At 41.0% G+C, this 17,430-nt stretch overlaps 2 protein-coding genes across 3 annotated transcripts in view; both read right to left on the bottom strand.

The window, feature by feature from the left end:
* Window positions 1-14,749, bottom strand: part of mmd (monocyte to macrophage differentiation-associated) — a 16,542-nt gene extending 1,793 nt beyond the window's left edge. Inside the window, exons 1-8 of one of the 2 annotated variants that reach the window (XM_053637811.1) lie at window positions 14,411-14,748; window positions 4,408-4,445; window positions 3,111-3,192; window positions 2,617-2,777; window positions 2,151-2,225; window positions 1,956-2,057; window positions 1,809-1,878; window positions 1-1,334 (exon numbers count right to left, since the gene is read on the bottom strand). The exon at window positions 1-1,334 is cut by the window's left edge and continues 1,793 nt beyond it. In XM_053637811.1, the coding sequence (XP_053493786.1) occupies window positions 1,122-1,334; window positions 1,809-1,878; window positions 1,956-2,057; window positions 2,151-2,225; window positions 2,617-2,777; window positions 3,111-3,192; window positions 4,408-4,445; window positions 14,411-14,680 (1,011 nt within the window). In that variant the 5' untranslated portion in view covers window positions 14,681-14,748 and the 3' untranslated portion in view covers window positions 1-1,121. Of the gene's footprint in view, window positions 1,604-1,808; window positions 1,879-1,955; window positions 2,058-2,150; window positions 2,226-2,616; window positions 2,778-3,110; window positions 3,193-4,407; window positions 4,446-14,410 lie in introns of both variants that reach the window. The other variant, XM_053637812.1, reaches the window with a different exon arrangement.
* Window positions 14,750-16,062: 1,313 nt separating this feature from the next.
* LOC128615626 (small integral membrane protein 36-like) lies at window positions 16,063-17,430 on the bottom strand. The gene has a single exon (XM_053637854.1). The coding sequence runs from the start codon at window positions 16,619-16,621 to the stop codon at window positions 16,355-16,357; it is 267 nt and encodes an 88-aa protein (XP_053493829.1). The 5' UTR covers window positions 16,622-17,430; the 3' UTR covers window positions 16,063-16,354.

Raw genomic sequence — 17,430 nt, 5'->3', positions numbered from 1 at the left:
GATTTATACTGAAGTTACATTCAAGACTGAGGTCACTTCTGCTACCTGTAAATAACCCTTCAATCAAAAAAAAAAAGAGCTGCCTGATGAACAGTTTGGTCTCGTCCGCGGTCAGTGACCTCGAGAAGCCGCTACACACAGCGATCCATTAAAAACGCCGTCCGCGTTAACAAAATGAATCGTTTTATTTGGCGCCACTGAAATGACTGTCGGTTTGATTAAAAAAAAATCTATGTCATCGACTTTCAGTAACGGTTTTCCGACCTACAGGAGAGTCGTGGGAATCTCGCGAAGACTGTCATAGTTACAGCAGGAAAGATGATCAGTACAATACTGTTTCCATCAGACTTCGACGTCCTCACCTCAACATTACATTATCCCAAGGTATAAAATAACAATAACGCATGGCCTCTACGGATTTCGGTCTTCTCCATACGTCGCAAATTTGTGAAAAGTGGAATGTGCGTGAGCAAGCAGAGCTGCTCTGAATATCTGTTTAAAAACAAACAAACAAACAAACACATTCACATCACAGATAACACAGAACGGACATTTAAACGTCCGAAAACGAATTAAACGTACACAACGCACAAACGCAGTCGAACACTTGCGTAGCTAACAAGTGATGGAAGCCACCGGTTTAGCCTGCACACCTGAATCACCTCACCGCTTTAACAGACGCTGTTCGGCTCAGTAACAGCAGCGTGGTGACTCAGGCATGCTGAACTGGTGTGTATAAGCGTCACGGTACAAAACTGAACACGCCAAAGACGTCTCCGCTGTTCAACTACATCTGAGGAAAACTGTGTACTTTTTTTTTTATTTTTGGCTGAAACGAGCGTCTGACTGGAAACGCTGTTCGGTTTAACATCTGTCCAGAAATACTGGTGGAAATGGAAAAGAAATGAAACTTTTTTTAACTTTCACTCACACACACACACACACACACACACACACACACACACACTGTTCTCCAGGCGGCTAGTAAACAATCCGAGATCGTGTTGGTAAACTCGAGTAGCTGATGAGCACCTCTTGGTGAAAATGTTTTAGATGAAGAACTCTCCGGTGAGATGACCCTCTGCACGTACATGGGTGCTTGCGTGCATGTGCCAGACAGGTCAGAGGTCAGCCACAGCCCTGACCTCGTCACCAGGTGAGCTGCGGTAGAGGTATTTCCAGATGGCGTAGTAGTGCACGGCGGCGGCGAGCGTGACGAACACGTGCCAGATGGCGTGAGCAAATGGAATGACACCATCTGATTTAAAGAAGACCACGCCCAGGCAGTAGATGAAACCACCAAACGCCAACTCATACACGCCATCTGTGTTTGTCTGCAGAGAGATAAACAGTGTGTGTGTGTGTGTGAGAGAGTGTGTGTTCAGTGTCATCAGTTAAATAATAAAATGTACACCTGGCCACATGGTGGCGCCTCACACTGCACTAATGCAGAAAGACCGTGCATTAATACTGTGAGACTGTTCCCCGAGATCACAACTTATTATTCTCATTCAGGGGGCATCTCTCAAACATCATGTGGTAACCATGGAGACGTCCTGGTCCCTCAAATTAGCTGGCAATGAAAATGATGGATATTCTGATCCTACAGAAACGCACCACAGAGAAAACAAGGTGATGAAAACAACAGTCTATCTATCTATCTGGATGTCCATCTACCAGTCAATGAATTTTTAGTCCATTTATTCGTCTAAAAGTTCATCCATTCATCTGGAAGTCTCCTGTGCACTTTTGTTAGTGTACGTGGAGGAAGTGATGCGTTGTGTGGAGTGTGAACAGTGAAGTCTTACCATCGACGTCACCACCAGTGCAGGGGAGAATCCCATCGTCAGATAGAAGGCCAGCTCCACCAGTTTATACCTACAACATACACATACACCATCAGCATGATTTTCTGTCACTCCACTGCACAGGAAGTGAAAGGTCAAAGGTCGCACTTCTCGTGGTAGTTGAAGACGTAGATGGTTCCTGCAGCCGCCATGAGCCACACAAACCAGCGCATGTGCGACGCCAGAGGACCCAGCTCCCTCAGGTTTAACCTACACACACACACACACACACACACACACACACGTTTAGAACTCCCACAGACTTTCTCTCCCATACACACAGACACCATATACTTCTCTTACCAGGGTGTGTATGAGGCGGCGATGAAGAAATAGATGACCACCCGGTCACACATGTGGAAGCAGTGTTCCACCGTCCTGCAGTACACACACACACACACACACACACACACACACACACACACAATTACACACCTGACTTGATTATATACACACAGTAAACAATTAATTTTCCTCCTCTATTCACCCATCCTTTCCTTTATTCTTAATTTTCTCACTTTATATTTTCACCCCTTCCATCTCTCCGTGTTCACCCCTTCCATCTCTCCGTGTTCACCCCTTCCATCTCTCCGTGTTCACCCCTTCCATCTCCCTGTGTTCACACCTTCCATCTCCCCGTGTTCACCCCTCCATCTCGCCGGGTTCACCCCCTCCATCTCCCCAGGTTCATCACTCCATCCCACCAGTTCCCTAAGCTCATTCCTTCCTTTCATCTCCATTCATCCATCCATCCATCCCTCCCTCTGACCTCATGTGGCTCTTCTTCCAGGTGATGATGTGGAAGATGGTGGAGATGAGGAAGAGAGCACAGAGGCCGAGGCCGTACACCCATGCCGTGATCTTCTCCCACCGATCATCCGAGAGACGATGCAGCAGAGCCACACCCACAATCGCAGGCACGATCACCAGCTACACACACACACAGGCATGTTATTTTCGGCAGGTGCAAATCCAGGAAATAGCCAAGATTTGGCCAAACATGGCAACACGACTTAATAAAACTGTCTGGTATTAGTCCATATACGAGTGCACTGCTGAGGAACACCAGATACTCCTGTCTGATCAGGACTTATACTCACAATAAATAAATAAATAAATAAATAAATTCATATACTACTGTCGAAAAGGCCTGTTTACCATCTTGTAATAATAATCTTCTGCTTACTCTACAAGACAATGTGCTGATGTGTGCAGTCAAATCACGAATCTGGGAAGGTGTGTGTGTGTGTGTGTGTTTCTCACCGCGTGTGTGTAGCAGTTTGCTGCATGCTCGTAGCTTGTGGGTTTGTAGCGGCAGTTAGCAGCAGCCCTGCTGTTCATGAATCTGTAAAACACACACACAAAAGTTGTATCATATCCAAACATAATGATGTGATCGATTATACAAGAGATAATAATAATAATAATAATAATAATAATAATAATAATAATAATAAATTAACTTGCAATCTAAGCTTATAATATAAGAATAACATCAAGATCATTATACAACACTATATCTTTATAAAAGTATCACACGTGTCATCGTTTTCCGTCTCCATCATTATTCACATTAACGAGTCTTTGAGTTGTAACTAATCTGTAATTAATTAATAACATTTATGTTTACACTTATTATATTTACAATTATAGTGCTCTAATATCAAATATGACACTGAAGATCAGAACCAGGAGCGACATCGTCCCGAATGAGATCGGACCGGATCTAACGACGAACTTGCATCAGAAATGGAAATAAATGGGATCTGTGCATGTCTGATATGGATCATCTCTATTAACTACTTACCAAAATAGTTATAATACATAACGAGGTGTATATGTATGTTTTTTTATTCATACGTAACGAATAAAAATAAGTTTCTTGGACGAGTTAAAAACACAGGGACACTGTGTACCCTTCACATTTCCTTTTACACTGTAGATCTAAAATATAATGAAATATAAACGGATTTCAAATGAATCAGAATCAAAACCGAATGGATCACAAAGGAAGACAATTCGAATTAATACACGCGTTTGTACGTGTAAATATGGAGTCGTGTGTGTGTGTATATTCAGATATTTTTTGGATTAATGAATATTATGAAGAGTAATGGCGTGAATGGTGACTCATTAACATGGATGGAGCTTTAATATTTTACTAAATGGTTTGTTAAAAAAATATGAGATGACAGGGCGAGCAATGATTTGGGGTGTACATTTATAAATGAGATAAAAATATAATGAAATATTTCATTATAAATCAAATGGACCTGTCTCTAATAATAATAATAATAATAATAATAATAATAATAATAATCACCAGATCAAAACAGATTGATTTTAATAAACAAACATAATCTTTTAACAGATGTATGCTTCAACTGGAATATTTTTTTAAATTAAGTGGAAAACAGTATGTGTGATGATGATGAATTATTAATGATCATATTAAAATAAATAATAAATACTGAACTGAGCATGTAAAACACTGCTTACACACCAAATAAACCGCTGCAGTGTAACAGTCTCTGCGGAGATTGTACTGTAAACTACTCACCTTTGGACGCTGTTTACTCTCTTCATCTCAAAGCAGGTCTAGAAGACGTGCAAACAGGAAACAAAACCAAAAGGGAAATAAATGTAAAGGAAGGAAAAGAAGTAACTGTTCAACATGCAAACCCGCGGTGTAAACCCTCCCCAGGCTCTCAACCTCTCCAACTACACACCAGGGAGGTTTTCAAACGTGTCCTGACTAACATAGCGAATCTAACTCAAGTCTAAAACAAAAACAAAAAAAACAGACTGAAATCCATTCAGTTACGCCATGACCATTCATATAAAACTGGTGCCGAAAACAGGCACCGCACCACTTAAAGCGCCTATAGTGAATTACTGCGGGCTGTGTCCTCAATCAGAGCTCGTTCCCTACCTAGTGCACTCTAACTCCGGTACAATAACGCTATCAAGTGCACTACACGGTCCACATACGTGGCCGTTTGAACTCCTGCACACGGTCTATTGTTGCCATGCTGAGTGACAGAGCGCCAGCCAATGACTGAGCAGCATGAAGATCGAACGTCGCTGTAGACGACCAATCAGCGGCGAGTCTGATCCCAACCGTCACTGCGGCTCTCTTTTCCGAGAGGCTGCGATGACGTACACACGAGTAGGCGTGAGGCGAAAAAAATGGCCACAGCTGCGGTACTTGTTTAGTCAGTTTTTACGTACAACCTGGAACTCTGTTTACTGTGATTAAAGTGTGATTGAAAATAGGACAAAAGATATATATCTATCAGTGAAACGGTAAACTTTGTGAAGTAAGTGCACCCTCACGTCGAGGTCACGTGACCCCTGTAGGAACTTACTGGATCCTTTCAGAAAGCCAGTGAACTCTCGCTTGAGTGCTGTATTGTCTCCAGAAACAAAACTTACTTTCTCAGAAAATATTTCTTGGTAAGATGAAGCAGTGACCTTGCTTGGGTTTGTTGGAACTGTGCGCGTTTTTCAGCAGATCTGTTTTATTAAAGCTCATCTGACCAGCAGACCCGTAGGAAAACTCCGCCCTGATGTGCATCTAATATTTTTACATAGAAATATTTCCGTGTTAATATTGCGTAAATATTTATTTGACGGTCGGTGCGGTATTTTCGTAATTCCTGTTAGAGGTTAGTGCTTGTGTGCAGCGTCAGTGTCGGGTAAGTTACTCCAAAAGAAAAGTAATCCACTACAGATTACTAATTACTACTTTAATATTGTAATATTGTCATCTTTAATATTGTAAACATTACTGATTACTGCATGTAAAGAGTAATCAGATTTCTGATTATTTTCACATTATTTTCAAAACCTACAAAAATACACTGCAAAGTGAAACTCGTAGTTCTTCGGGTCATTTAACTTTACTAACTAGGCTAGTTTGGTGTTGCTAGCCAAGGGGAGGCACAGCTAAGCTATCATGCTAGTACTAGCTACTACAGTGCCATGCAAAGTACATTATCTTTCCTTATGCTCTGCTCATATGTTCACGTAAACTGGAAATAAAATGCCAATCACATACTGATTGTAAATGTTGATATTCAAGTTGTTCAGGGTGGAATCTTCATTACCACGATTATTCCAGATGGAACGCTACAACACGATCTGGGCCTTAATTTGCTTTGTTTTATGTTTCACTTAGTTTGCAGAAAGACTGGTTATAAGATAACACTCTTGAGACATTGTGACCCAACTAGATCAAGTGAGCAACAAATGCCTCAGGTGTGACCAAATGAAACCAGGATAAAGAGGTTACTGAAGATGCATAAACAGATCAAAACAGCATGGGAAAGGATACTCTCAGAGATATATCACTGCAAATTGACACCCTTGTTTTGGTCTTGGATGTTCTAATCAACTACATCAGATGGGTAACTGGAGACATTGGTACCCTAGAGATTTGTATTTTCCCAAAAATTGTTTATGCCCAATTTAGATAGATTTATACCCATGAGCTACTGCTGTTATCATAAAGACTGTCTTGTTCCTAATCCCAGGATTCTTATTCACTTTGTACTGTGTGTCTTTACTCTTCTACACCCGTATACGCTAATGATTTGTTATCCCACTATCCGGTGTTACCCAGAAGATGACGGGTTACCCTTTGAGTCAACTTTTCTTAACTGTGTCTCTGCGTTGCTCACTACGGATCTAAATCCACATCTGGATTTCTGTAAAGCTGATTTGTGACCAAGGTGTATTTGAATTGAATTGAATTGGAGTCTCACCCATTGGTACAAACAATATATAGTGACCTTTTTGTTGAAAGACCTGCCTGGAGTACAATAAGATAAAACATGTATAAATATGGCTTTATTAACTTGATGAAGTTATGGGTTTATTCACTGTGCTCACCACTGTGTATTGTAATGTGATACACCAGAGTAAACAAGGGGAAAATACCATTAAATTCTGTTACAAACCATTACACAACCACTAGAAGCCATATCTTCCCTTTGTAAAGCATGGAAGTCGTAAAATAAATATAAACATGTATACATGTGTATAGTCTCTATGTACATATCTACATGTATCTATAAGTACTACGTTTGATGTATGTGTAAATGTCTCTCAAGTGGAAAATCTCCCTGTGTGTTCCCTTTCACCTGCTCTCTCATCTATCACAACTGGAATCTCCATACTTCAGACTGGTAGCAGTTATGAGGAAAGGCTTTCAGAAGATGGGGTCCCATTAATGCTGAAAATATTGCAAAGGTTTTCACCCCCTTGTATTTTGTGTGTGTGTGTGTGTGTGTGTGTGTGTGTGAGAGAGAGAGAGAGAGAGAGAAAGATGAACGATATATCTAAATTTTATGGTTCTTACCAAATGTAACCTCATGTAGGTGTCTGCGGACAAAACATTAACTTTGTTGTATGTAAGGCATGCAAAGTTCAAACAGGCTTGAGTAAGTGGGAATCAGGAAAACAGCTCTCCCACTCTCTAAACCATAAAATATTCAAATCCATTAGGAAAGTGTCTCATGGTTTCCATCGTGTACTGGCAGAAAAACCTTACATATGTGTGTACATTTCCATAACTCTTATATTTAAAAAAAAGTTTTATCACTTGTTTAGCAGCACATAGAGGAGAAGGTCCTCTGATTTTACTGTAGTTAAAGTGGCATAAAGTCTCCAGTAAATGAATCAGGAGCGACTGTATACTGAGTCGAGCTGTGTCACCTGTTAGGAAACTTTCTGCTCATAGCTTATATGCAAAACAATAACAGGTGTGATCATAATGTGAGCTCAGCTGATCTCACCAATCTCTGTAGGTCCCTGCATTCACCAGCGGAACGGCTGTCCTACCAGGATGTGATGCAGCCACTGACAGTGCTCTCAGTGGTGCAACCATAAAAGTTCATGAGAATGTCCAGGGCCATTCCAAACTGCCTCAGCTTCCACAGGAAGTACAGATGCTGCTGGGCTGTTCTCACCATTGGGTGAGTGTGAATGGACCATTTGAGGTCACTGGAAAGGAATTTAAAGCTGCAAACACTTTCCACCTTTGTTCCATTGGTGTGAATCGGGCCTGCTTACCCTCGTGTCTCTTCCTGTAGTCCACAATCACCTTCTTTGTTTTGCTGACCTTGTTGTTGTCTGAGCACCAAGCAGCCAGGGCTCTGTCCTCCTCTCTGTAGGCCGTTTCATCAGAATCCGAGATAAGGCCTACAATGTTGGTGTTGTTGGCAAATTTAAGGATGATATTTAAGCTGTGCTGTGCTACACAGTCATGTGTAAGCACGGAGTACAGAAGGTGGCTGAGCACGCAGCTTTGCGGAGCTCCTGTGCTTAGGGTGAGAGATGATTCCGACCAGAATGTCCAGGATCCAGTTGCACAGGGGCAGACCCAGGCCCTGTAGCTTGGTGACAAGCTTAGTGAGAAATTATTGTATTGAATTTTGAACTGAAGTCAATGAACAGCAATCTCACGTAGTTGTTCTTCCCCTCCAGGTGGCTAAGGGCTGTGCGCCGTGCCAGAGTTATAGCATCGTTGGTGGACCTTGCAAATTGCAGGGAGTCTAATGTGGCAGGCAGGGAGGAACAAATGAAGGATTTGACCTTTCCCTCAAAGCACTTCATAATAATGGGAGTTAGTGTCATGGCACGATGGTCTTTCAGGCTTGAGATGGTGGGTTTCTTGGAGACCGGGACAGTGGTGGTCTTCATCTGTGAATACCTCTGTTAGCTGGTCAGCACATGATTATCAGATGATCATGGTGCTTTCCTGGAGTTGATCTCCTTGAAAGATCATCTCAGTCCACATGTGCCAGATGTCAGAGCTTTGGTAGTGAGATTGGCCACTGGATCACCAGAGTAGTCAGAAGCAGTGCATTCTCCCAGTTTGGTTCAAACATCCCCACTGACCCATGGCTTTTGGTTGGGAAAAACGGGTGGAGGTTTTGAATGATCTCATCTGTGCACTTACTGAGGTAGCTGAGGACAGTATCCACATGTCCACATGTCTCCCTCTTGTATAATAAAGATCACTAGATCTTTTTATCTGCAAAATATCTGTAAAGATCTTTAAAAAAAAAAAAGAATATACAAGAGATGCTAAATTCTGGGGTAGTAACTTCTAACTTCAGTAATGTACACTTTATTGCCTATCTAGAACTTTAACGTGGGTTAAATGTGCCAGAAAACTGATGGAGTGTTTGTACGATGTCACGTCATGAGTGGAAATCAGGTCGGATCAGACAGACGAACAGAGAATGAGGAGGAAGAAGAGGATCAGCCGGCTTAGCATGATGCAGCCACAACCTCTACCTTTCCATCTGGTATCCAACTGATATTACGTCTGTGAATAGGAAGTAAGATGACTGTAATCACAGATCAGTAAATACAGCAACATGTGTATAGATGTTGCTTTGCACAGGAGATGTACGAGAGTATATGACGTAAAAACAAGGTAAGATTTTTCCATGTCTCGGAAACAATCTAGTTTCAATACAGCCAGTGTATTGTATTGCATATACCTGTATATGGCCTTGAATGAACTCTTGCTGTGCGTGGTTTAAAACGCAGCAATGCCAGTGAACAATGCACTTATTGCAGTTACGACTATTATAAGACACAATAGAAACACAAAAGCACCGAAACCATGCTGTACAACAAAGCAGGTCAGTCTCGATTCCCACGGGATTACATATTAAACATCAGTCTTGTCTTCTGTTAGAAACAGCGCACATGTATCCACCTGTAAATCTGCACATACACACACACCAATTACATAACAATACCTTATTCGTTTTCGTGAGCGGAACCATGACCAGCTCTAAAAGCATTCTCTTCTGAGTGCATCACTGATATAAATCTGTGAATGTGGGACATTTATTTCCTTTCATCCCACAGCACTGTTCAATTCTGTATTCTGAAGGTTGTGATTAAATTTCTATAGTAACAGCTCGTTCACAGGACAGAGGTAAAGCTGTAACTAAGTTTTCTGACATCTTCAGGACAGAGGAGTTTACACTTCGTGATTTCTGAGTAATGATAAGCTTGTTACTTGTTTCGTGGACATTCCACAACATTAAATGTAACTATATGTGGATAAACAAAAGTATGATGTGTTTTTAATAAATGAAAAAAAAAAATGTTGGCAAATTGCTGTGGATTAATAAAATGATTAAAACACTTCAGGATGTGCTGTTATAGGAAAATAATCGACTTTTCTGGGTGGTAACAGAAGATAGACAGTATTACTAAGTAGGGAAACAGGTTAATTGGAAAACCTTGTTCAGGCATGTCTGGTTGCTTAATTCAGCTATTGACATTTTCTAAAGAAATAGCGACTGGGTCATAAATAATCCATTCTCATAATAGTCCAATAATATTTTGCTTGGATGAACAGAACCTGATCAGGAGACGTTACTTTTGGAAAAACGCAGAGCTGATGCAGAGCAGGAAGGAGTAAGTATTCCAGACTGCAGAGCTTATTATGAGAGCGTGTGTATGTGTGTGTTCATGAAAGAGGAATGTTCTTAGATGTTAATGGCTGATCTATAACACACACACCACACAAACACCCAGAGGGAAAACTGTCCCTCCTGCCCTGTGATTAACTTTACATTGACAGTTAATGATTCAGGAGAGACTGTATGCTGTGTGACAGGCTGGGTAACTCATCCAAAAAACAACTACAGGTGTGACGATAATATCGGTGTACGTGCGTATTACAGTAATCTGAAATAGCGCCACCATTAATGTTATGACGTGTGTGAAATTTTGTGATATATTGCCATCAGATGAGCATCTACAGTATTATTCTCATTTCAGTTAACAGGATTAGGAAAAGCACTGAAGTTCAGTAGCACCATTCTCATCTCCACAGATATTCCTGTTAGACTGCAGCTTGTGTGTGTGTGTGTGTGTGTGTGTGTGTGTGTGTGTGTGTGTGTGTGTGTGAGTGTGTGCATTTGTCTAAGCCTGCCTTCTAAGTGACTTAACTAATAAGATTTAATGTCTTGTAAAGGCTTTTGGAAAGCTTGGCTGTCTTGGTTTCGTTTTGGGTGTTAAATGGGGTCATGTGAAATAAGTACTGCATGTGGAAACACACACACACACACACACACACACACTATGCCTTTACATAATCTGTTTAAAGAATTTATCATCTTTCTGCTAGCTAGACTCATGTACAGCGACAGTGGCATCCAAATTAACCATTTAACAGACAACTATGATCTCACAACTTCCATCACTTGAATGACAAGTACAACCCCAACATTGATTTCAAAATAAATGTTTATCTTCAAAAAGCTATGCAGCTGATAAGGTAAAACATCAAATACCTTGTCTTTATATGTTTTTCGTTTCAATACAAGTCAAATCACTCCTCTTTGTTTTTATTAGCATTTTCCGTACTATCCCAACTTTTTCGGAATTGGGGTTGTATTTCCCACGGCAAAACCATTCATTACAACTGAACAACCCAAAAATAAAACATATGGAAGTTTTATTATCTTCTCAGCGGTCAAATGTTTTATTAAAATGGCTGACATTCTGGTGAGAAAGCAAACTCCACATGAAATCCGAGCCTCTGGTCATTTGTTCGGCGTAGTAAAAATGTGTGTATTAACCCAAGGTAAACGTCACTGGAAGCTTAGGCCAAAAAGGAAGTAAATATGGCGCAATTTGCAACGGACGCAGATGAAAATATAATACAAACTTTTGCTTTCCGCACCATATTTAAAGGTCAGCAAAACACCGGCATCTTAAAGCAGAGAAAAAAGAAGAGAGCCCTTGTTGATAGTTGTGTTTTCAGGGTTGGTGTCCACCTGAGTTGACATAATTCACCACCGTCGCTTTTTCAATGATGTATGACTTACATTGACAGGGGAATATCCGATCTGTCTGCTTACATGGCAGATGCAAATGCACGTATCTGATTCATATCAGATTTATTTCCACGTATGAATGAGGCCTGAAACGGATCTGAGAATATTGGAGTCCATGTGCTTTTTTCCTGCGCACACGTTCATGGGTCATATCTTATCTGTGCCTCATGGGAGGAAAAAATCGAAATTGGGTCATTTGAACCATGTAGTGTAAATTCGGCCACAACAAACAGTGACACAACTACCTTCCAGTTGAAAACATATTTGTTCTTTTACATCAGCACTGTTCAATTCATCAGGCTATGGTGTACTTCTTTCCCTTTTGGCTTCAACACTGAAATGTGGCATGACTGGTTAGCAACAATTTGTACTGGACTCCATGCAGTTGTTTCAATACACGATGATAGCGAAACTGATACACACTCGCACACATAAATGCCTTTGAGCTAGTCCTGCATTCTATTACTGTGTTGTTGTTTTTTTTCAAGCATGGTGGAGGAAGTGTGAAGGTGTGAGGATACTTTGCTGCTTCAGGGCCTGGGCAACTTGCAATAATTGAGGGAAACATGAATTCTGCTCTCCAGAAAATCTTAAAGGAGAATGTCTGGTTTTCAGTCCGTAAATTGAAACTCAAGCATAACTGGATTATGCAGCAAGACAATGATCCAAAGTGTAGGAGTAAGTCCTAGTCCTGGAAGTAAGTGAAAGACTGATCTCCAGTTATCGGAAGAGTTTGGTTGCAGTTGTTGCTGCTAAATGTGGCACAACCAGATTTTAAGTTTAAGGGGCCAATTAGTTTTTCACATTGGTTATAGGTGTTGGATAACTTCTTTGCTTCAGAAAAAAAAAAAAAAAAACCTGTTTTGTGTGTTTACTCAGATTGCCTTTGTTTTTACGTTGTATTTCATTTGAAGATCTAAAACTGTTTCGTATGTGATATACACAAAAACAGAAGAATTCACAACACTGTAATTGTTATCCTCTGTAATCAGTAGCTAGCGTATGCTCTCTGTCCATAAAACAATACTAGAATCAGAGCGTGTCTTCAGAGCTCGCAGCGTATCTGGTGTTGTATAGATGTCTCAATTTTATTATGTTCTAAACCAAATCAATACTGAGTCTAAACAATATAATCTATCTGATATCAGTGTCTAACATTTGGTTTCACTCTGTGTGTGTGTGTGTGTGTGTGTGTGTGTGAGCCACACTACACTTCCACGTCATGTAGGTCTTATCATTACAGTGTGCTAAATATTGACCGAGCTCTTACTGTCACTCAACCTTTGAAACATGTTTAATTAACACTATAACAGCAGCTGATGCTGATAATATTTATGTTACGTTATGAGATTGAGATATGATAAGAGATGAATGTTTGTGTTTCTCCGAACGCACTGAGAGTAACAGTAACCAGTAACCATTAGCAAGCTACTGGAAACAACTATTAATCTCTCAATTCCTAGGCTGCGATATTAGGAAATTCCTCATACTGTGTACTCTGTCTAGACTTTCTCAATCATTCTGTCAATAAAGTAAAGGTTACGCTGTTGTAAGAAGGTTTAGCTAACCTGTTCATGAAATGCGTAATATGCTTATTTGACCTGGAAGCTGCAGATTTCCAGACTGTTATCATGATAATTGTTTGGGTTTAAGGAAAAGTCAGACCAAATGGGAGCAAAATTTGCGATATGGAAAAAAAAAAGAAAAAGACAAATGACTTGAACTGGAAGAAGAACAAGATTTTCACTTTGCAGCCTTTTTACAACATGGTGGACTTGGTCATCAACGTGCTAAATCAGTAGTGCTGACATCTGGATTTGTTTGAATGATGGTTGTCGCTCACAGTTGCCAAACTCTTCTCTCTCTGTCATTTTCTCTTTCTGTCCTTCCTTTGTCTGTAGGGACAGTAATATAATTCCCAAATGAAGGGGATTAACGTCTGTGCGTATGTGTCATGGCTGATTAAACACAGTATTGTCTCGTGCCATGCTAAACTGACGGTTTCCTGGAAACGTCACCACTACTCATGATCATCTATCTAAGTCTGAGGACTAACGAAGATGCCTTATCACTTTATAAGGTTCAGACACCTGGGGGTCAAAGAGTACCGAGGCAGTCTCTTGCCAGTGTTACATGATAAAGCTAAACCATTACGGAAAAAAACAGTCAAGAGGAAACGAGCACAAAGGTACGATAAAGTGTCTGATATCTTGGACAGAACACTGATGGTGTCTCGTTCTTTCATGGAACAAAAGCATACCCAGTGTCTCTCTTATTCCAAATATAGTCGCTAAGCCAGGACATATTTGGTGTATGAAATTTTCTTCTTTGGTGTTGTGCTGGAGTTTTAAACCTAGATGGTCAGAAGTACATCACAGAGTTCAAAACAGTAGTAAAAAAGCTTTAAAACTTTAGTGTAATTTGAAGAAGCAAGCATCAGATGAAAAACAAAGCTTAGCTAATTGATTACAGCTGAGGTAAAATTAATGTGTGGGTAAATAGTGGGAGCACATGCTCCATGACATGGTATTTTGGAAATAGGTTATATAATGTGTGTGTGTGTGTGTGTGTGTGTGTGTGTGTGTGTGTGTGTGTGTGTGAGTTAGGCTCTTATTTCTGAATACAACCTGCTAACAGTGCAAAATCATGGGGGTTAAAAAAGAATAAAGGAAACAAACACACACTAACCCTTTCAGCGAGGCCTTCCTCAGATCCAGTCCCAGCATTCGTACAAAAAGTCCTCCTTTTTAAAAAACAGTCGTATGTGTTTGTGTGTTCGGTGTCTGTTTTCAGTCCTCTTGACCTGGTCTCATGGTTATTTATGAGTGAGAAGGCGGGGTAGCATGCCAGGCCCACTGTTGAACTCCTACAATGCACCACAATGGGTTGCGTCCACATTTTATTCTGTAGCAGGTACAGATCACCCAGAATGCACTGGGTGTTTTGAAGATGACACATGGCCAATAAAGTCCAAAGTTCACATCCACTTTAGGGGCTTGGAAGCAAAGGTTCTTTATCCTTGACTGCTGTTCCTGCTGCTGGACAATTTATCAGCCAAGTTGGGATATTACACACACACAAAAAAATTCAACAAGGGGGTTATGAAAGTGTATCAAATGTTAAAATAGAACAAATTCCATATAGTTGCACCAATAGGGGTTACTTCACTAGGTCTTGATGTAACCCTGCTGCTTTTCCATGGTCAACTCACTCTTGTTCTTTCCTCTGGATAATTTAAATTTGGGGCGGCTGTGGTTCAGGTGGTAGAGCTGGTTGTCCACTAATTGTAGGGTTGGCGCTTCGATTCCTGGACCACGGGACTCCACATGCCGAAGTGCCCTTGGGCAAGACACTGAACCCCAAGTTGCTCCCGATGGCAAGTTAGCGCCTTGCATGGCAGCTTTGCTACCATTGGTGTGCGAGTGTGTGTGTGAACAGGTGAATGAGAACCAGTGTAAAGCGCTTTGGATAAAAGCACTATATAAGTGCGCCATTTACCATTTAAATGTGTTATCTATTCACACGATCTAATGAAAAGCCAGGAACAGGGTCAGCGTCTGCACCAAATCCAGTGAAACTGTACTGCATTAGACTTGTTCAAATTGCATGAGCTAGCAACAAGCTAGCCAGCTGATGTTAGTGATATGAGTGATAACCTGAACGTTCACGGTGCTAAAGAGAACTGTGTGGTCAATGTTACAGATTTAAAAAATAATGTATCTGCATGTTGATTGATCTAACACAAATCGATCTACAAACTATCGTAATCTCATTTAAAATTGGAGAAGTGGTGTTTTATTTACTGTTGTTGGTGTGAGTAGACTTACTGATAGCATGCTACGTGCTGAACATGCGGTTCATGACTTCTTCTCAACATTCGGAGTAGGAATTTGAATGTTGGAATGAGGAAGTTGACAGGACGTTTTTGCTTAGTCGGAAGGCGGAAATGTCATCTTACAAGCTCTAATCAAAAGCAGAATCAGTGTCACTTGTCCGAATTGATGTCTCTCCGCCAATAACCTAACCATTTTTGGGCAATTTATAGGATCTTGTGGTGCGAGCTAAACTGGAACCAGATGCTTACAGTCGGTCACCAGTCAGGTACCAACATTCCAGTTGGATGTGTTTTTGGTACTTGCACAAGATCAAACCACCAAATGGACCTAACAGCATGGGGTTGGACTAGCAGCCTTGTTCATTGCTGCCTGGTTACACATACTGAAACTGGTCATCACTGTGACCGCTCATCTCACAAAACAGTGTAAAGTAAAGTGAGGTAGAACTAGTGTTTCCCCAGCTCATGTTCTGGCAAGTTCTTATTTTTTAAATGTATGATTGGGAAAAAATGCAACCAGGAAGTCGTGCAAGATTTCCTTTCGATGTCAAAGAAACACAGGTCAGCAGTCACTGTGCCATTATTCTTGATGAGTCACTTGCAAAAACATAGCAGAGAATATTTAATCTATACCATAGACTGTTTATAGTCAAGAGACACACACTAAAAGCTCTACATTGCACTCGGATTGCAATTTGCAAGCGATGTTGTTGCCTCGAGTTTTAAAATATTCCACGTGTCTCCATTTTCCAGTAGTTGATGTATAAGTTCATCCCCTAGCTCCTGGAAAAACAGCTCTACACCACTGTGATCTTCTTCTCCCTTTGCCCTGCGACTGCTCCGGTGTTGTCCCAGCAGGTGGGCGAGTTCTGCATGACGACGAGGCGGATGGGTGTATGGTTGGTGCCGGCTATTGGATCGGGAGCGTACTCTTTGCTCGGGTCTCTGCCTTGGCAGTCGTACATCATGCAGGAGATGAGGAAGACGAGGAGCAGGATGACGTAGCTGGTGACGAGGATGATCAGGTTCAGTGTTACAGGGTCGATCTCCACCTCGTCCAGCATTATGATGGCTGGGATTTGAAACTACACACACACACGCACATACACTTGTAGAATAGGTTGCTAATGCTCACACTTTTCTTCACACTTTACTTGCTAGCATCTACCTGCACACTGCGATTTTTGTCTCGAAAAGACTGGATCAAGAGTTAGAGCTCAGTGACAAATCTATCTTCCTCTGTCCATCTGTTCTATTATGTGTTTTCTGTCTGTCTTTTTCACTATTATCATTCATTCTTAGCATCTAAATGTCTCTAGATCACACGTCCCTCTGTCTTACAGTCCTTTCCTCTTGCTCTATTCTTTAGTCTCTCTGCCTATCCCTCTTTCTTCTAATACAGGTTTTCCCACACATTCTCAGTATCCACTTGTCCTTCTCTTGCACGTTGTGCTCTCTCTCACTGGCTTTGTGCTGAAAATCCTTTAATCCTCTGGCCCTGACTTTGTTCAACCAATCATCAAGCAGTCCATAAGCCCACCCCTTTAATTTTTGCCTGATCACACACACTCACACACACACACACACACACACACACACACACACACTCTCTCTCTCTCTTACTACACAATGGTAAGACAACTGAAATCTAAATCCCAAAATCCTTTCCGGAGTAGAAACCAGAATACACACATTTGTGCAACTGTGTGTGTTTGGATGAAGAATGATAAGAAGTTACCATCAGATATGCCAATTACTATGCTCCCTACAAGATGTACTTCTAAGATTCTCTGGTAGTGCTTGACAATTTTATTTACACAACACTAACATAACGCTGGACTGTCATGGAGCATGCTTCCACTATAGGAACCAT

This window comes from Ictalurus furcatus, chromosome 12, assembly GCF_023375685.1.
Source record: "Ictalurus furcatus strain D&B chromosome 12, Billie_1.0, whole genome shotgun sequence".
NCBI lineage: Eukaryota > Metazoa > Chordata > Actinopteri > Siluriformes > Ictaluridae > Ictalurus > Ictalurus furcatus.
Note: the sequence above shows the minus strand (reverse complement) of the source record. Positions and strands in the feature narration are given on the sequence as shown.

Bases quoted from the DNA above. Each gene is read 5' to 3' on its own strand.
- LOC128615626 (XM_053637854.1), bottom strand. From the start codon at position 16,621: ATGCTGGACGAGGTGGAGATCGACCCTGTAACACTGAACCTGATCATC.